Source organism: Mchenga conophoros, linkage group LG11 (assembly GCF_057382185.1).
Source record: "Mchenga conophoros isolate Kocher_MC1m ecotype Shallow Benthic linkage group LG11, M_conophoros_male_GT1.1, whole genome shotgun sequence".
NCBI lineage: Eukaryota > Metazoa > Chordata > Actinopteri > Cichliformes > Cichlidae > Mchenga > Mchenga conophoros.
In genome coordinates this window covers 32758913-32778980 of record NC_140536.1, presented here as the reverse complement: position 1 = coordinate 32778980, position 20068 = coordinate 32758913, and the positions used below count along the sequence as shown (strand labels likewise).

At 42.1% G+C, this 20068-nt stretch overlaps 2 protein-coding genes across 2 annotated transcripts; one reads left to right on the top strand and one right to left on the bottom strand.

The window, feature by feature from the left end:
* Positions 1-897: 897 nt before the first annotated feature.
* On the bottom strand, positions 898-8970 carry LOC146564636 (uncharacterized). The gene is made up of 3 exons (XM_085290460.1): positions 8948-8970; positions 4763-5638; positions 898-928 (listed from the first exon to the last, which is right to left on the bottom strand). The coding sequence occupies exons 1-3, from the start codon at positions 8968-8970 to the stop codon at positions 898-900; spliced, it is 930 nt and encodes a 309-aa protein (XP_085146586.1).
* On the top strand, positions 6167-8711 carry LOC146564637 (zinc finger MYM-type protein 1-like). Its single transcript, XM_085292542.1, has 3 exons — positions 6167-7326; positions 7751-7865; positions 8073-8711. The coding sequence occupies exons 1-3, from the start codon at positions 6170-6172 to the stop codon at positions 8598-8600; spliced, it is 1800 nt and encodes a 599-aa protein (XP_085148668.1). The 5' UTR covers positions 6167-6169; the 3' UTR covers positions 8601-8711.
* Positions 8971-20068: the final 11098 nt, after the last annotated feature.

Here is a 20068-nt window from a genome sequence, read left to right as displayed (position 1 = left end):
GCAACAACAAGTGATTGGGTGTCAGTGCTTCAAGATCATTTGAGTCATCTGAAACTTTAGTAATGGGTCTGTCGTTCATTATAGCTTCAACCTCACAGAAGACTGTGTGGAGTCCTTCATCATCCAGAACTTGCTCCTTAAGAACTGAGGCTAAAATATTCTTTATTGAACGACACACACCACCTTGGTGAGAGGCTGCTGGAATGTTGAAGTTCCATTTCATGCCATCCTGAACAAAAGCCTTTTGAATTTTGGCATGGTCCAGCTCAGTCAAACTTTCTTTCAACTCTCGATTCGCCCCAACAAAATTTGTAGCATTATCAGATCTGATGGTCGAAACTGGGCCTCCTCACAGCATTTATACAAGAGTCCGTATCAAGTGTATATGCAATCTCCAGATGTACTGCACGACTGGTGAAACAGGTAAAAAGAACTCCATACCTTTTAAGGAGACTTCGTCCTCTTTTAACACTTATAGGTCCAAAATAGTCCACTCCAACCTTTGTGAATGGAGCTATGTCTGGCAGGACTCTCTCTTCAGGCAGATCCGCCATCTTTTGTTCAACAAACTTTCCTCTGTTGCGTCTACACGTGATACAACGAGAGATAATTTTCCTGGCAGCAGAATTTGCATTTAATATCCAGTAATTTTGTCTTAGTTTTGACAACATGTGTGCTCTTCCTGCATGTCCCAACCTTTGATGGATATGGCGTAAAATCAGTGTTGACACATGCATATCTTTTGTCAAAATTACAGGATGCTTTAATTCCATAGGCATGGCTGCTTTATTCAATCGGCCACCCACTCTGAGGATTCCTGCATCCAACACTGGATCAAGTTTGTAGAGACAATTTCCCTTAGAGACTCCTTTGAGGCCATTGCAGATTAAAGCCATTTCAGTCGTAAATTTCTGTTGTTGTGCATATTGAAGAATAGCTTGTTCTGCCTTTGCCAAGTCTTCTGGAGTGAGATTTCCTTTCTTCAAAGTGGTCTTAAATCTTTCCATTCTTATCTCCACTTCTTTCTGACCTTCCGGATCATTCTTATTCAAACCTGCAGCAAGCAACTCTTTCCTCTTCTGTGCCAACAACACCAAGACCTCTTTCATCTTTAAAAGCCAGGCTACAGAGATTTTAAGTTTTGCCCAAGACGAGAAGTAGAGGATAAAATAGCTGGTAGGATTTTGTAATTCTCTCACAATGGCATTCATTGTCAGGTCCCTTTTGACCTCTGGGTCATCTGCAGAAATTACACTGTACTCCACATCCAGTTTAGGCCATTCCTTTTCTGACTCATAGAGAAATTCTGGCCCTTTTATCCATCTCCTACATTTGAGGAGATCCCCAGCTCTCATACCTCTGGATGCGTCATCTGCAGGATTCTCCTTAGAAGAAACGTATCTCCACTGATTCACATCTGTTGCTTCCCGAATAACAGCAATTCTGTTTGCAACAAAAGTATTGAATCTTCTGGTTTCATTGGAGATGTATTTCAGTACTGTTGTGCTATCAGTCCAAAAAACTGATTTTTCCAACCTGACTTGCAGCTCCTTTTGCAGAAGCCTGTCCACCCGAACTGCAGCCGTCAATTCCAACCTGGGAATTGTAGTTTGCTTGAGAGGAGCAACTCTAGCCTTTCCCAGGATAAAAGCAACATGCGTGACGTTATTCTTTTCCAACTTTAAATATGACACCGTTCCATACCCATCTTGACTTGCATCAGAAAAATGATGAAGTTGTGCCCTATCTGGTCTTCCAAAGCAATTTGGTTTAATGCAACGTTCCACTTTAAACTTTGAAATCAGCTGGAGATCCTCCAGCCAATCACGCCACCGCTGGGAAAGAGAGTGGGGAATAACTTCATCCCACTTCAAATTTTGTCGGCAAAGCTCTTGTAGCAACAGTTTAGCTGGCATACTGAAGGGAGACAAGATTCCCAAAGGATCATACAGTGAGCTGACCACAGACAAAATGCCCCTTCTGGTTGTTGGACGGTCCTGCAGGGAGGTTCTGAACTGGAACTTGTCTGTTGCTATGCACCACTGTAAACCCAGTGCTCTCTCAACTGGAAGTTGATCTGTGTGCAAATCCAGATCCTTAATTTCCTTTGCTCTTCTTTCCTCTGGGATTGACATGAGCACTGTGCGACTGTTGCTGATCCATTTTGAAAGCTTAAATCCTCCTTTAGCGCAGATATCTGTCAGCCTCTTCACCATGTGCACTGCCTCCTCTTCTGAAGCAACAGATTTCAAACAATCATCCACATAAAAGTTTCTTTTGACTGTATCAACCACTTCAGCTGGAAACTGTTGTGCATTATCATCTGCAGTTCTCTGTAGAGCATAATTTGCACAACTTGGCGAAGATACAGCTCCAAACAAATGCACTTTCATCCTGCATTCCTGTGCAGATCTTGAAGTGTTGCCATGTTGCCACCACAGGAAACGGAGAAAGTTGACATGTTTTTCTGAGACGTGAACTTGGTGAAACATGGAATCAATGTCCGCCATTAATGCAACAGGCTCTTGTCTAAATCTGATCAGAACCCCAACCAGCGAGTTTGTGAGATCAGGTCCCTGTAGAAGCTGACTGTTCAATGATGCTCCTTTATAAGTTGTTCCACAGTCAAATACAACTCTTAATTTGCCCTTTGTGGGATGATACACTCCATGATGAGGGATGTACCACACCTTTCCATCATCTTTGTGCAACTCATCTACAGGCACAAACTCGGCATATCCTCGTTCAAGCATGTTGTTTACACATTTAGTGTATTCATCCTTATAATGAGTATCCTTTTCAAATCTCCGTCTGAGACTCTGGAGACGCTGCTCCGCGACACAGAGGTTATTTGGCAAACTGGAACCTTCTCTCCTGAAAGGCAAATCAATGTGATAATGATTTCCAATAAGCTTTATTGAACTACTAACAATATCCATGAAACACAGATCTTCTCTAGACATTTCAGTCTGCTCCGCTGATGATCTTTCATTAAAATCATGATTGTACTGTTTAATCAACATGTCTTCAAGACGCTCAACAGAAATCCTATTGGCTGTTACAGCAGTGCAGTTGGTTTTATTTCCACTGTTACTTCCAGTGCGCAGGGGACCATTTATGACCCAGCCAACTTTTGTTTTTACAGCATAAGGTCCACCTCCCACACTGTTTATCACCTTCCATGGCTCCAAAACATTGGAAGCATCAGTGCCTATCAGTAGCTCCACATCTGCATTAACGTTGTACAGTTTAACAGGTTTAAGATGAGGCCACTGATCGATGTCGCTTTGCTGGGGAATATTAACTGTAGAAACTGGCATAGTCTTTTGAGTCAAAACATCTGGCAATGGCATGAAATCATTTGCTTCCAAACCAGACACTTCCAAACCAGACAGAACTTGTGTACTAACAATCCTATCTTGACTCATTGTTCTCAAAAAGATATTGGTCTTTTTACCCTTTACATTCAGCCTTTTTGCCAAAGTTTCTGTACAGAATGTACCTGAACTTCCAGGATCCAAAAACGCATAAGTTTGCACAATTTTATTACTCTTTTGGCTCTTAACTTGAACTGGAACTATAGAAAAAAATTGCATCAACTTCATGACCAGCCCCAATATACCCACATGTCTGAGTGGTTGCAGTTGAAAAGTTGACATTAGAGTTTGTCCTCTGTTGAGTTTGTTCCGAAGACGCACCTGGATCCTTTCGCTCTATATGAAGAACCCCTGGGTGCCTTTGGTGACACACGTCGCAATCCAAACGACTCCTACAGTCTTTGCTTGTGTGACCAACTTTTAAACAACCAAAACAAATTCCCCTTTCCTTGATAAAAGTCAACTTATCCTGATGCGTTTTAGCTTTAAACTGCTTACAATTCTCTAGTAAATGGTTGCTGTGTGAACAAAACAAACAACTACGCAGAACAACGGAAGTTGTTCTGCTTCCAGTTGATTGAGCTTTGATTCCTGGCACTGTACTGACATTAGTGGCAAAACTACTTCCTTTTCTCCTTTGCTTGGTAGAACTTGAAGCTTTAAAGCTGCTTCCAGATTGTGAGTCTTGGATGTTGCCAAACACTGGATCTGATGCTACTTTTACCTGTTTTATTATAAAGGCAACCAGATCAGTGAACACTGCTCTGTAACCATTTTGTTCCTGCAGTTCATAGGCAACAACTCTCCATTTTTCCCTCAATTTGTATGGAAGTTTCATAACAACCATTCTCATATTTGAGGGCAAATCCAACTCCTTCATATAAACAACTTGCTGCATTAGATTCGAACATCCTTGAAGAAAAAGAGAGAATGACTGTAGACCTTTCACATCCTCACTTTTAATAGGTACCCAACTCACAATCCTCTCCATATATGCAGAGGCAATTTTATTTTCGTTCCCAAAATGTTCTTCAAGAAGATCTTTAGCTGTGGAATAGCCCTGCTCAGGAGGTAAATGCTGACAACTATGCACCAAATCTCTAGGCTGCCCCCTAGTGAACTGCTCTAAAAAATGCAGACAGTCGCTCCAGTTATCAGTTTTAACTTCCACTCCATTTTCAAAGGCATTCATAAATGATCTGTACTGTAAAGGGTCTCCATCAAACACAGGGATGTTTCTGGCGGGGAGGACAGAAGATAAGTTTTGTTTTACAAGCAAAGTAGTGATGTCATTTTGTTTTTGCAGAATATTTACAATCTCCTTCGTGCAGTTCCCAGTCAAAGTAGGAGACTGAGGCTGTGTTTGCTGCGTCACTTGAGCTGAATCATCAACCTGATGTTGGGTTTGACTTTGTCTAGGTACGATTACTTGTGATTCAGATGCAGAATTTATACCAGAGTAATCTCTTGATGTTGGAACAAATGTATCGGCACAAGGATTTAAACTAGGCGCTTCTTGTACGTGCCCTCTTTCAAAATAAGAGTTCATTCCATCAGAATGCTCAGAGCTACAAACTGAATTTATTTTTAAGACACGAAGCTTTGCATTAGTGGCTGCCAGCTCTGTTTCCAAGGATAATGTCTCCTTTTCTTTTCTCAGTTTTTCCTCTTGCGCTTCGATAGAATGTTTTTTCTTTAATGCAGCGAGTCGCTCCATGAGCGCTGCCTTGTCAGCCGCAGCTTTAATGCATGCGGAAGATGTTGATGAAATTCGACTTTGCTGTGACAAGGTTTTTGAAGGTGGTTTTACACTTGAGATATTAGAGACACTGTCTTCAGGTTTTATTTCATCCAAACTTTCAACAGCTTTATCATTGCGAACAGTATTGTTTTGTTCAGTATACGGCTCGCCCGTCTCCTGCAACCAAACCTTTACTTTGTCCATAAAAACAGAGAATGCTGTCACCTTCGACTGAAAATGTGCAACTTGCCTTTTCACTTCATCTTCTGGCAGTGGCAAACTTAAAAAGGATTCTTGCAAAGCGTTTGCATCTTGATAGCATTTAATAAACTTCCCAAATTCAGAAGACACTTCCTTAACGTTTTCATGTGAGGTCATTAAAGCGGAAATTTTCCCCATGTACTTAGATGCTTGCTTACACATTGAACTGCACTTTTCTTGGCATGTCTTTATATACAAATCCAAACCTTTTGGCGTAAATTTAACGCTTCTTTTCTCTGCTTGCATCTCAGTGTCATCCAGTGGCGGCTGGCCCATAGGCTGACCTATCAGCGTCGCTGAATTAAATGGTTTGGGGGCGCTTAAAATTGCGCCCCTGCAGAAAACGCGCGAAGATTTGCTGTTCTAGAATTTTACCTCAGTCAGTAGCCTAAGTGAGCTATAAGGTCAGAGAGAGACGATGGCAGCGGTATTGTTAACGGTTGAGGCACAGCCTCCCCCAAATTCGGTTAGATCGCTTCTAACCTACCCTTTTGCCAGAAGGACAATGGCAGAAAAACTGCAAGTTAAAGAGTTGGGACCTGACAAGCCCGAAATTCAACTAACCCAGGCAACGAAGGAGAAGTCAAAAGCATACAACAGGACTTTTTGTCGGAGTTGGTTCCAGCGCAAGTCGTGGCTGACAGGCTGTGGAACAGCTAATGCACTTTTTTGTTTCCCGTGCATACTGTTCAAAAGTGACAAGTGTGATTTGACGTGGACACAATCTGGACAAACCGACTTAAAGCACCTCTCCGAACGAATCAAGAAACATGAAAGCTCTCGAGTTCATATGGACAACAGTGTAAAGCTAGCTGTGCTAGGGAAAACTAGCATAGCGGCGCAGCTAGATGATGGACATCGGATTGCTTTAAGAAGGCACAACGAAGAGGTAGATAAAAACCGTCATATTTTATCTAAAATCATCGATTGTATTAAGTTTTGTGGTGCTTTTGAGCTAGCAATGCGGGGACATGATGAAAGTGATTCCTCAGACAATCCAGGGATTTTTAGAGGTTTAGTCGACTTGATGGCATCAATTGATCACGACTTGAGGCAACACCTTGAAAATGCTACTGTATTTAAAGGCACCTCGAAAACAGTCCAGAACGAGATCCTGGATTGCATGTTGGCAGTTCTGAGAGAAAGGATCGTGGAAGAAGTAAAGGCAGCGAAGTTTTTAGCCATTCAAGCTGATGAAACCACTGACATTTCTACACACTGTCAGTTAGTCATGGTGCTAAGATACATTGACCAACGAAACCGTATTCAAGAGCGTTTTTTTGAATTCATCAAGCTACCCAATGCTTGTGCAGATGCAATAGCCAGTGCCTTATCGGAGAGGCTGCGCTTCATCCTCCCCCAGGGACAAGAGAGAAAGTTGATCGCCCAGGCCTACGATGGGGCCGCTGTAATGAGGGGTACCACTGGAGGAGTGCAGCGTAAGATACAGGACATTTATGCTAACGCTCACTACGTACATTGTTATGCCCATCAGTTAAACCTGGTAATGCAACAAGCAACCTCCCACATCCCTCAAATCAGTCACTTTTTTTCCGACATAGCAGGATTCGCTTCTTTTTTTACTAAATCGAGCAAGAGGACTGCAGTGCTTGACGAGGTGGTGGCGCACCGACTTCCAAGTGCATCGGCAACCCGTTGGAACTTCAACAGTCGTGCTGTGAATACAGTGTATGAACATAAAGACGATCTGGTGAGGTGTTTTCAGACCATCCGTAACAGTGAAGGATTTGATGCCCCTACAAAGAGAGATGCCGGTGGTTTCGTGAGAATGCTGGAAGACGAAGCTTTCTGTTTTTTCCTGGCCTTGTTTCACAAGATAATGCCACATGTAGACATGCTGTATAACCACCTACAGAAGAGAAACATCGATTCTGTCACCATCGCAGGGATCACCCAGACATTCATCAGCCGCATGCAGGCTATCAGGTAGGCATAAAAGCATAAATATGTAACCTAGAATAAATGTTAATTATCTATGCATAGATTCTATCAAATTCTCTGCATATATTCTGTGTTCTGTGACTTAAATGTTTAATGGAATTCAGATAATTTTGATTTATATCAGCCTTTGAAGTAATTTTATGAAAAATATTTGATTAAGTATATTTGATGAAGTATATTCCCAGTAATGATTTGATGTAGCCTATACCATAGGCTATTTCCTGAAATTATGGCCAGGGCCTTTATTTACTTGCACTGGTTTTCCCCCAGCCATTAAACCAGGTCCGGTTATTAATTAAATCCGGTAATTCCCGGTAATTAGAACACAACCTTTGTTTGGTTTGTGTTTGGTTAATATATCCCTATTCAGTTTTCAGAAGCCATTAATGAAACTTATGTATTGGATCAGGGAGGCACTTCCTAATCTGGTTGTGGATGAGGAGTACAGGGGACCTGTTCAAGACCCACCCACAAAGAGACGGAGAACATTGGGGGAAGACAGGCAACACCATTTGGCACTGGAGGTAAGCACTAGCTGCTTGGTCTGATTTAAATCGGATCATCAGATAAAATCTAATGACGATGCTGTCAGATGTCATTTGATATAGTGGTCATGACTGTTTTGTTTTGTTATGGACAGATTTTTTTTTTCAGAATAATGATTAACATGAGACATGTGCCAAAGTCTTACCACTGAATCTAACTCTTACCAATTATATATTATTGGATAGGTGTGCGACACCATTATGAGCCATGCCAAGGAGAGGTTTTCTTTCACCAAGCACCTTGTCAGCGCCACTCTGTTGCAAGGAGACTTGTTCCAACAACACAGCAAAAATTTTCCAGATGCAGCACTACAAACCACAGTGGAAGCCTATCCCTCATTGGACAAAGCCAGACTTAAAACAGAACTGTCCCTGATCTACGACAACGAGGAGTTTCAGAGTTGTAGTGGTGCGCTGGCGCTCTATCAGGTTCTGATGGAAAACAACCTTCAAGACACATTCACCGAAACTGTAAGTCTTCTTAACATCCTCATCACCACACCAATGACAACATCAGAATCGGAGAGGTGTTTCTCTACTTTAAAGAGGATAAAAACTTTCCTGAGAAACAATATGGCTCAGGATCGGCTCAACGCTCTGGCTATGCTGTCCATAGAGAAAAAACTCACACAAGAACTTCCTGATTTCAACACCAGGGTCATCGAGAAATTTGCCACTCAGAAAGACAGACGAGCAAAGTTCTTGTACAAATAAGAACCCTTAACCATATTTACTCTCTTTCTCCATCCCTCTCTCTTTCTCTCTTTAGCCCACCCCCCCAATCAGTTTACAGTTGTTGTTTTCAATAGTTATTTTTCATTCATTCAAAAAAAAAAAAAAAAATCTGTTCATGTTCATTTTTACAAATCTATACAAATGGCCAGAATATGGTTGTTCATTTTTACAAATCTATACAAATGGCCAGAATATGGTTGTTCATTTTAAATTTAAATTAAAATTGTGTTGTTTGATGTACTCATTAAATGGGTCATTTTAGTCGATATCATAAAAATTGCCCCCCCTGAGATTTTTTTCAGGAGCCGCCACTGGTGTCATCCTCTCGTTTAATCTTAATATCCGACATTTTTATTGTCTTCTTGGATTATTTCAAACTTTATAAAGATACACAGCACACTGAGAATCTATAGCCTAAAGTACAAACATGACATCCATTTACCTGCCTTTTGCAGCGAACAAACATTTCCACAGAGGGCGTTGGCATGTTTCAATTAGCGATCCAATTTTGCACCAATTTAGTACGTCAAAACTCAGTTCATCAGTCTTTGTAGTGAAATAATGTCTTTAAACTCCAATAGCTTCACCGTTTTCCTTTACGGCTTAAACAATATTATCACTCACCAGCTTTGATGAACGAGTGACATGTTGATCCAGGCCTCAACATCAAATCCGTCTGGATTACTCACCAGACGATCCAATACCTTTTATTCGAGTTCGACGGTGATCCTTGAAATCCTTATATCCATTAATGAAGAATTATTCCTTTGTCCACGGGAAGGTTTTTTACTTTGTGTAGTGGCAATTCCTTTACTTTTGAATGATCAAACGTCCCACAACTTAAAGTCCACAAGCCACTGCTGCACTGAGGTAATATTTCGTACGCAGGCAAAAGAAGTCCATTGTCCAAACCTTTTAGTTGAGAGTTTTGGTTTTGGTTTATTTATCCATTTGGCAAGCAATAACAAGATCCTTCCTACTGCTTCTCCTGCTCTGGTAAAAAACCATAGGCCCACCCCAATGCATGCTGGTCCTATACCAGTCTCTTTATTTATAGAAACAAAATGGCCCTACAGCTCTTACTGACTAATTTAACAAAATAACAACAAACAAAACAAATCATTTAAAACAAAATATTAACCAACAAATAAACCCCAAAATATAAATAAACTAACAAACTTTAACTAATTTCAAAATAATAAAAAATAAAGAACAAATAGCTCCAACACAGTGTTTTTCTTTTTTGAATTAATTACCAGCTGGGTTGAATAGCTGTGATTTTGCTTGCTTTGAATTAAAATCATTAAGTTTGCAGTTTTTATTTTCAGTATTATTTTATTGTTAAAATTGATATTTGCAGTTTTGGGAAAAGAGAAAACCATTGCTTTGTCATCGTTTCAAAATAGACATTGAGTGTCTAATTCTTAGTCATTGGTGAAGTTGAATTTCGGTTTCGGTTTCAAAGAATAAAAGAAAGACGTAATAATAATTAGACCTGGGAGTAAGGGAGCCCTTGTTCCTAGAAGAAAACAAAAACCAGATAGAAAAAAAGAAAAAGGGAGGAACTTGAACAAAAACAATAAAAAGAGAATTTAAATAAAAATGTAATGGCGAGCATTGCAATTTCACCCAGAATGGAGAATTTGGATCAATTAGAGAAATATGTCAACAACCGGATGCTGGATGGTATAAAGGATAAGAAAGCAAGATCTACACTGGATAACAAATGGTAAATGGCCTGTATTTATATAGCGCTTTACTAGTCCCTAAGGACCCCAAAGCGCTTTACATATCCAGTCATCCACCCATTCACACACACATTCACACACTGGTGATGGCAGCTACATTGTAGCCACAGCCACCCTGGGGCGCACTGACAGAGGCGAGGCTGCCGGACACTGGCGCCACCGGGCCCTCTGACCACCACCAGTAGGCAACGGGTGAAGTGTCTTGCCCAAGGACACAACGACCGAGACTGTCCAAGCCGGCAACCCTCCGATTACAAGGCGAACTCCCAACTCTTGAGCCACGATCGCCCAAATGGAACAAGAAATTACATACCCAGGAGTGAAACCATATTCCAAATAGAGAAAGAAGCTAATGAAGAATATGAGCAAGCACACTGAGAAAGGAAGGAAGAAGGAAGGAAATCAGGAGGCTCCAAGAGGAAGGAAACTGACAAAAAGCGAGAGCACATGATGACAATAGATATGTGCTACTGGATGCTAAGAGGAAAAGGAAGACGAGTAAGAATCCAAGATCCAGACTGCAAGTTACAAGGGGAAGACCAAAAATCACAGTCATCATCACAAAGAACTGGGCTGCCAACTACAACTCCTGGAGTTTCTACTGTGCTTAAACTCTACCCTGAACTACCTGACTGTTTTAGATTGCCTAAATCTGACAGCACACCTGGGGACACCAGTCATCCAGCAACCCTGAATGCAGTGATAATGGATGTCACACCTGAAGGAAAACCTGATGCAGAGGGAGAAAAACAACAAGATGCTGGTGAACAGAGTGTGGAAGAGAGAAGGTGGTACTTTTCCTTTTCCCGCCATGTTTGGTTCATTTGATGTCCTTGTATTTCCTCACTGCCACTTCCCTTGGGCAGCTTGTATCAGTTCTTCCAATTGTTCTTTCTGTTTTACTGGAATATTGGCTGTAAAAACTGTCTCCATTGTGGTCCATTGACATGAATTGCTGAGTCTGTATAGATGTTTTACTCTTTTTCCTTCTGAAAGTTGTAGAGCTTTGGTGAGAGCCACGATTTCTGCCATCTGAGCTAAGGCAGGTTGTGTGATGTTTCCTTGTACCGATGTTCCACATCTCTCCATAGCAAATTTCCTCCCCTGTATGAATATCTGTCTGTATAGAAGGTGAGATACGGATGCTCCAGTGGCTCAGTTCATAGATCGGATGTCCCTAATTGCTTCCTTTTGCAGTCTTGTTGTTGATGTTCCATTGATGTCATTCCCTCAGCCATGCTGATCACTTGCGTGCTAGGTGATATGCGGCTGTATAAGTCCCTGTCAGTACTCTTGCTGCAGCATTTTGGATTAACTGAAGACTTTTTAGGGAGTTTTTAGGACTTCCTAATAATAATGAATTACAGTAGTCCAGCCTGGAAGTAATAAATGCATAAACTAGTTTTTCAGCATCACTCTGAGACAGGATATTTCTAATTTTAGAGATGTTGCGCAAATGGAAGAAAGCAGTCTTACATATTTGTTTAATATGTGCGTTGAAGGACATGTCTTGGTAAAAAATGACTCCAAGGTTCCTCACAGCGTTACTGGAGGCCAAGTGTGATGGCATGCCACACATGGTAAGCTCCACACCTCACCACCCATTGATTCACTTTAGTTTAATTTACAGTCACTACTTTAAAATATTCTACTTATTGTTCCATATTGTTTCTTTACACAACCCTGGTTCAGCAATGGAAGCGGCCCGGTTAGCTGATGTTTTTGTTGCTGCCAGAAAGAGGGGCCAAGCATGGAGCCATAATGCATGGAAGGCATCGAGGGACACCCGGAAGATACCTCAACAAAACCATCTGGATTCAGCAAATACAAGCACCAGTAAGACCCCTCAGTCTACCACTAGACCACCAAAGGCCTCCGGTAAGAAGCTCATTTGTTATCTTTGTGGATTTGAGGGCCATACAAAACCTATGTTCCCAAGAAATTCTGTTAAAATGGTGCAAATGTGCTTTGCCCCCCGTTCTAATGTTGATCATGAGTAGGAGAGTGACAAATCCATCAAAATGAGTCAGATTGAAGTGAATGGGGTTCTACTCAATGCCCTTCTTAACTCTGGCAGTTCTCGGTCTCTTATTCACTCAGATTTTGCCCCACCTAATATTGTTCGCACCAGTGATACAATTTCAATCTGTTGTGTCCATGGAGATGAGAAAAGATATCCGACAGCTGACATCTACATTAAAGTTCAGGACCAGATGTGTCTGCTGAATGTGGGTGTTGTGAACAGTTTGCCTTACTCTGCTGTGTTAGGGCGTGACCTTCCTGTGCTTTTTGATTTGTTGGAGTGTGAGCAGACTGAGGAGTACAATGTAGCCGTTACCAGAGCTCAGGCTAAGCAAGTCAGTACCCACTCTGAGACCCTGAGTGCCCTTCCTTTTTTTAATGAGGAGTTTGAGATAACTGTAGTGAAGCCACGGAAGACCCGCAGACAAAGAAGGCAGGAGAAATTCAAATTTTCACTTGTGGATACACTAACAGACGCTGAGCCAACACAGTCACCCCTAGGGTTTAATATTCCAACTGAAATCGCTGAACTCCAAAAATCTGATCAATCTTTAATATCTCTTTTCCGGAAGGCCAAAGAAAAGGAACCTGGAGTGGAGCAGGTTCTTAACAGTGAGTACATCTTGCAAAATGACATTCTCTATTGTCAGCAGGGGTCGGTGCTGCAGCTGGTGGTTCCCCAGAAGGTTAGAAACGCCATTCTCACCTTAGGGCATTCTATTCCGTGGGCTGGCCACCTTGGTAAACACAAGACCACAGCTCGCATCAAACATCATTTCTACTGGCCTGGTCTTAGCAAAGATGTGGCTCAGTTTTGTAAAAGTTGCCCACAGTGTCAGATAACATCTGCTAAAATCCCCCATAGAGCTCCACTCCAACCTCTCCCTGTCATCGGCACTCCTTTTGAGCATCTTGGAATGGATATTGTAGGGCCTGTTGGGAGGAGCAAAGCAGGAAATCGTTACATGCTTGTTGTAACAGATTATGCCACAAAATATCCTGAGGTGTTCCCTTTAAAATCTATAAAGGCCAAGCCCATTGCATTTTGTTTAGTGCAGTTCTTTGCAAGAGTTGGGTTTCCACGAGAAATACTAACTGATCAAGGCACTAACTTCATGTCTACTTTGTTAAAGCAAGTTTATCAGTTGTTGGGTATCCGGAGTCTGAGAACTTCACCATACCACCCTCAAACTGATGGGCTGACAGAACGGTTTAACCAGACATTGAAACAGATGCTCAGGAAGTTTGTCAACGACAGTGGTAACGATTGGGATCAATGGCTGCCATATCTACTCTTTGCTTATAGAGAAGTCCCCCAAGCCTCCACAGGTTTTTCCCCTTTTGAGCTGTTGTATGGTTATGAGGTTCGTGGCCCTCCAACTCTGTTAAAGGAGATCTGGGAGGGAGACAAGGCGGAGGAGGGACCCAAGAACATTTTGTCTTATGTCATTCAGATGAGAGAACGGTTGGAGAAAATGAGTGAACTTGCTCAATCACATATGGTGGAGGCCCAGCAGCAGCAGAAGTCTTGGTATGATAAATCTGCTAGTCAGCGTGCGTTTGAGCCAGGACAAAAGGTGCTCGTGCTCCTCCCCAGTGACAACAACAAATTGTTGGCAAAGTGGCAGGGGCCATTTGAAGTCATGAGGAAGCTGGGACCCACCACATATGAGGTGTCCACCCCAGGGCAGTTGCGCTCCAGCAAGGTCTTGCATATAAACCTTCTGAAGGAGTGGGTGGAGCGTATTGAACACAAGGCAGATGCAATGCTCCTACGGCGAGTGCCTGAAGAAGATGAAGCAGATGATATCTACCAACTGCTGGCTCTCTGGATTATGATCTCAGCCATCTCCCAGAGGACAAGCAGCAGCATGTAAGAGAAATGTGTAAATCAGCAGTCTTTCAAGAGAATCCGGGGAGAACTGACATTGTCGAACATGATATTGTGGTACGAGAAGGTGCCTCTGTGAGACGATTAAGTTACAGGATCCCGGAACGTCTGTTGCCTTCATTGAAGAAGGAAATTGATTTGATGTTATCCCTAGGGATCATCAAAAGATCTAAGAGTGAATGGTGCAACCCTGTGGTCTTGGTACCCAAAAAGGATGAGAGTATGAGGTTCTGCATTGATTTCAGGTACCTGAACTCCATATCCATGTTTGACTCCTACCCGACACCAAGAATTGATGATCTACTTGAACGTCTGGGAAAAGCAAGGTACCTGACCACAATAGATCTGTGTAAGGGTTACTGGCAGGTCCCACTCACTCAACGGTCCAGAGAGTTCACAGCATTCAGAACACCATGGGGGCTTTTCCAATTTACAGTCTTGCCATTTGGACTACATGGAGCTCCAGCAACTTTCCAACGGCTAATGGATCAGGTATTACATGACTGCGCTGACTTTGCTGCTGCTTACTTGGATGATATTGTTATCCACACAACACCTGGGAGGAGCATGTGGAACACCTGCGAACTGTTCTGGACCACCTGCACTCAGCTGGGTTACGGTGAATCCGTCAAAGTGTGTTTTCGCCGCTGCTGAGACAGAATACCTGGGGCATGTCATCGGCAAGGGGGTTATCAGGCCACAGGTCAGCAAAATCGAGGCCATGGAATCAGCCCCCCTGCCCCAAACAAGGAAGCAGCTGAGATCCTTTTTGGGCATGGCAGGTTTCTACCGTCGTTTCATCCCTCAGTTCTCCAACAGGGCAGCTCTGCTCACAGACCTGACGGGATCACGTTCCCCCAATCACATCCAGTGGACAGAGGAGGCAGTGGCAGCATTTCATGACATACAACAGTCACTAAGTAAGCAACCGGTTTTGTACAGTCCCAACTTTGATGAACCGTTCATATTACAGACTGATGCTTCAGATCGGGGCCTGGGAGCTGTCCTCTTTCAGGAAACCATGGAAGGCCGCCATCCAGTGGCTTACATCAGCCGGAAACTGTTTCCACGGGAAGTTCGATATTCCACAGTAGAGAAGGAGACCTTAGCAATCAAGTGGGCCCTGGACTCCTTCCGCTACTATCTACTGGGAAGAGACTTCACCTTGGAAACTGATCACAAAGCACTCCAGTGGCTTGAGCAGATGAAGGACACAAATGGGCGAATTACCCGCTGGTACCTGGCCTTACAGCCATTACGATTCACTGTCCACCACGTACCAGGCAAGGAGAAACTTACTGCTGACTAGCTCTCTCGCTGTTCCAGCGAGAGCTCTGAAGAGGGGAGGTATGAGATGGCATGCCACACATGGTAAGCTCCACACCTCACCACCCGTTGATTCACTTTAGTTTAATTTACAGTCACTACTTTGAAATATTCTACTTATTGTTCAATATTGTTTCTTTATTAAATGTATTTATTTTTCCATCACACCTTCCAATGTTTATATGGCGTGCACACATATTAACCTTGCAATGTCAAAGTTCTGTTTTATGTTATGTTAATACATCTTTGTTTAAGTTACCTGGGGGTTGGCTTCTCCTCTTGTCTGGCAAAAGGTGTGGCAAAGGGCTGGGAGACCTGAAGTACCACTGACAGCTTAATTGGATTGCACCACATGCTTCATTGCCTGGGGGGTGTTTCATGTTTGTTTAATTGTTTTGTATTAGTTGGTTATACGGCAGCCATCTTGTTTTCCCCCATGTGTGTCATTTGGTTTAGCTAAACCAGTATTTAAGTTCCCCTGTGTGTCATTTCAGCAGGTCAGTTTTTCATAGGTTTTGTTTGAGGTTTTGTTAATTATTATCTTGAGTTTAGTCTATTGAGTTGACGTCTTTTATTGGTCTGCCTGTTTAGGTTTTGGCTTTGTTAAATCTATTTTCATATTTTTGGGTCAATAAAACCCCCCTTGTTTTTTTTTTAAATTAAAACCACCTGTGTCCTTTATGCTTTACTGCTTGGTCCCTGACTCCAAGGTAATGCCATCCAGAGTAAGAATCTGCTTAGATACCATATTTCTAAGATTTTCAGGACCGAGTACAATAACCTCAGTTTTATCTGAATTAAAAAGCAGAAAGTTTGCAGCCATCCAGTGTCTTATTCTGCTTTAAAAGATATAATTGATCATCTCAAAATCTCTGGTTCCCTACACGATATTCTTCCTTGTCGTTTCGTTAAGGAAGCTTTACATATTATTTGTCCTTGTATCTTATTTCTGCTGAATGCATCATTGTCATCAGGTTGTGTACCGTCTGTCTTTAAGCATGCTGTTGTGCAACCTATTATGAAAAAAAAATCTTGACCCTAATGGTCTCACTAACTACAGGCCCATCTCCAAACTCCCTTTTAATTCCAAAATATTTTGGAAAAGGTAGTTCTAAAACAACTTCAAGCCTTTTTAGATGCAAATGGTATTAATGAAAAGTTTCAGTCTAGTTTTAAACCTCGCCACAGCGCAGAGACAGCCTTACTTAGAGTTTTTAATGATCTTCTCTTAACTGTTGACTTTGGCTATTACTATGGTTACTTTGGCTATGACTTTGGCTTTGGTTTTAGTTTTACTTGACTTGACTGCTGTTTTTGACACGGTTAACCACAACATTCTTCTATCAAGATTGGAACATGTTGTTGGTCTCAAAGGTACGGTTTTAACTTGGTTTAAATCCTACCTCTCAGAGAGGTCGTTCTCTGTTGCTATGGGGCAACACTCCTCGACTTCAGTGGGCTGGTTTAAATTGTGCAAATGTACTGTTTATAAGGTTGGAGAAACCTGCAGTCCGCTGGGACTGAAGAAGTCACTTGGATGAGTGGTTAAACGTTTCTCCCATTGAAAATCCTACATGCACATGAACAGAATCAACTTTTTTGGGATTTACTTACCTGGATGATTGAGCATGCATCAAGACATACAGTAATATGGCTAAGACACACTGAAGGAGAGCATGATCCCGTCTCTTCAGAAACTGGGCCACAGGACAGTATTCCAACATGATAACAACCCCAAACATGCTTTAATGAACTGAGGGTAAAGGTACTTGACTGGCCAAGCATGTCTCCAGACTTAAACCCTATTGACCATCTGTGAGGCACCCTCAAATGGTAGGTGGAGGAGCGCAAGGTCTCTAACATCCACAGGCTCCATGATGTCATCATGGAGGAGTGGAAGAGGATTCTAGTGGCAACCTGTGAAGCTCTAGTGAACTCCATGCCCAACAGAGTTGAGGCAGTGTTGAAAAATAATGGTTGCCGCACAAAATATTGACACTTTGGGCACAGTTTGGACATTTTCACTCACTTTGGTTGCCAGTGGTTTAGACATTGATGGCTGTATGTTGAGTTATTTTGAGGTGACAGTAAATTTACGCTGTTATACAAGCCGTACACTGACTACTTTACATTGTATCAAAGTGCCAAATCTTTAATGTTGTCCCATGAAAAGATGGGAGGGGTGTAGTCACTTTTGTGAGATACTGTAGATTAGTAATGACAAACCTCACTATGGTCATGTTTAGACTATTGAATGTTTACTAAAGAGGTGTGTGTCTGTCTGTCTTGTATAGCTGTATGTTGGTGTGTTCATGGTTGTGTATGTCTGTTGTGTATATTGATGTGTGTGTTTTTGGTATGGCTGTATGACTTCCATATGTTTATGTGGTAAATTGTAGCACTGGAGACATAGCATAAATTATGCTGAGTACAGAAGAAGACAAGAAGAGATGTGAAAGGTGACAAGGGGAATAAGGTGGTGCAGCCACCCAAGAACCATTTTGAGTGACTTAAGAAAAATAACAACATCAAAATCTTCATTGTTTTTTCGCCTGACTCGGCACAGCCATGGCGCGATGTTAGTGATGACAAGTCAGGAGCCTCCTGGAATAATCTTATCTTGGATTGGGAACAGGACCTTGTGTTGCACTAGGATCTCTTTGGGAAACCAGTCATTGAAACTGAAGTCCGTTCCTACAGGCTCCCAGCCACAGTTCTTCACCAGCTCTTTTTGTTTAAAGTGTTCAAATTTAGCCACAATTGGTCTGTTTCTGCGTGCATCAGCTCGTCAACCTCCCAAACAATGGACACGATGGAAGCTGATGTTTTTAACTACATATTCCGAAGTTTGAGGTGAGTCTGGATGAAATGACTCGCTGTTGTTTTGGGGTCCTCTTCTGCCTTCTCTGGTACTCATGAAAACACCAAGTTGTCCTTCATGTGGTGCTCGATGACAGTTTCTTAGATTAAAAAAAAAAAAAAAAATTTCTTCTGAGGTCTGGGCCGTACCCTCAGTGAGGAATTTCACAGACCTGAATGTTTCCACCTGCTGCAGGCGTAATGCCTGAAAATCTTTATGGAGGATTTTGAGGATGGCCAGGCGTGCGTCAAAGATGGAAAGGGTTTTTTTTTTCTTTTTTTTGGATGGCAACATGTCCACTACGTTGCTGTTGTGTGATGAAGCTGGCTTTGTTTCGAATACAGTTACATTGTTACATGGTTTCGCAAAAACAACACACTCAAAATAGTGTCCAAGTGTCACGGTTTGTTTGGAATCATGTATGATTTTCGTTCCACTTCTCACGTGTACACCACTTTGTATTGGTCTTTCATGTGGAATTCCAATAAAATTGATTCATGTTTGTGTCTGTAATGTGACAAAATGTGGAAAAGTTCAAGGGGGCCGAATACTTTTGCAAGCCACTGTAATTCCTGTTGTTGCCTTAAAAGCCTTCAATGAATAATCTTGCAGAAAAAAACATTAGTAGCTAAAATGTTTTCAGTGGTGCGCCATGTTCAATGATGCAGAGATCTCACAGTCTCTCACGATACTCCAACATCGCTCTCTTCACTTACCTGTCGCCCTTCCCTGCTCTCTCAGCTCTTAATCTAATCGAGCATCTGTGAGATCTGCTAGAGAAACAAGAACCATGGAGGCCCCCCAAATTTTTCAGCAATTAGAGCTACAGTAGCTGGTCTGTAAGATCACACCACATGGGCCAGCCTTTGCTCAACACGTGCTTCAGTGAGCCTTGGCTGCTCAAGACCCATTGCTGGTTTACCACTTTTTCTACCTTGGTCCCTTTGATAGATACTGACCACTGCAGACCAGGAACACCTCACAAGAGCTACCATTGTGGGGTAGCTCTGACCCACTCATCTAACCATCACTATATGGCTCTTGTCAGACTCCCATACACTTACGCTTTTTCCTTTTTCTAATTTTTTCCTTTTTTCTAGCTTTTGCTCCTTCAGCTTTCATTCAACATTAATTTAAATGCACACTTTTCATTTGGATCACCAGATACTTTCATGACTCTGGCTTTAAGGTGACTTATGAAGCTTAAGCAGCAGCCAGATGAAAAAAAAAATTGAATTTCCATGCCGAAAATGTTGTACTGATGTGGGGTTTTTTTGTCTTTTAAATCAAACAAGCACTCCGATAAGGTGGTTGCTTTCTTTGATCAGGCTTGTTTTCCTTTACTCAACCTCAAGCTTTTGATAAATGCCTTAATGTTAAAAGGCTGAGCAGGTGTCTCTTGAGAACAAGATGTTTGATTGAAAAGAAACCAACTATGAGTGATGACAGCACCATCTGCTGTGGACTGTTTGTCACTCCCACACAAGATCTGGAGGTTGGGAAGAATAATTCACATGACTAATCTGATGTTTCAAAACTAAGTTGAATCTGACAAGCTGCACACCCTCTAGAATCTTTAAGACATTAAAGGAGTCTTACA

Excerpts from the sequence above, each read along its gene's own strand:
- LOC146564637 (XM_085292542.1), top strand. The coding sequence starts at position 6,170 with ATGGACAACAGTGTAAAGCTAGCTGTGCTAGGGAAAACTAGCATAGCG. Across the intron at positions 7,327-7,750 it reads AGCCGCATGCAGGCTATCAG|GGAGGCACTTCCTAATCTGG; the intron begins GTAGGCATAAAA and ends GTATTGGATCAG. Across the intron at positions 7,866-8,072 it reads AACACCATTTGGCACTGGAG|GTGTGCGACACCATTATGAG; the intron begins GTAAGCACTAGC and ends ATTATTGGATAG.
- LOC146564636 (XM_085290460.1), bottom strand. The coding sequence starts at position 8,970 with ATGTCGGATATTAAGATTAAACG. Across the intron at positions 5,639-8,947 it reads TCGGATATTAAGATTAAACG|GGATGACACTGAGATGCAAG; the intron begins AGAGGATGACAC and ends CCAGCCGCCACT. Across the intron at positions 929-4,762 it reads ACCCAACATCAGGTTGATGA|AATATGCACAACAACAGAAA; the intron begins TTCAGCTCAAGT and ends AAGCTATTCTTC.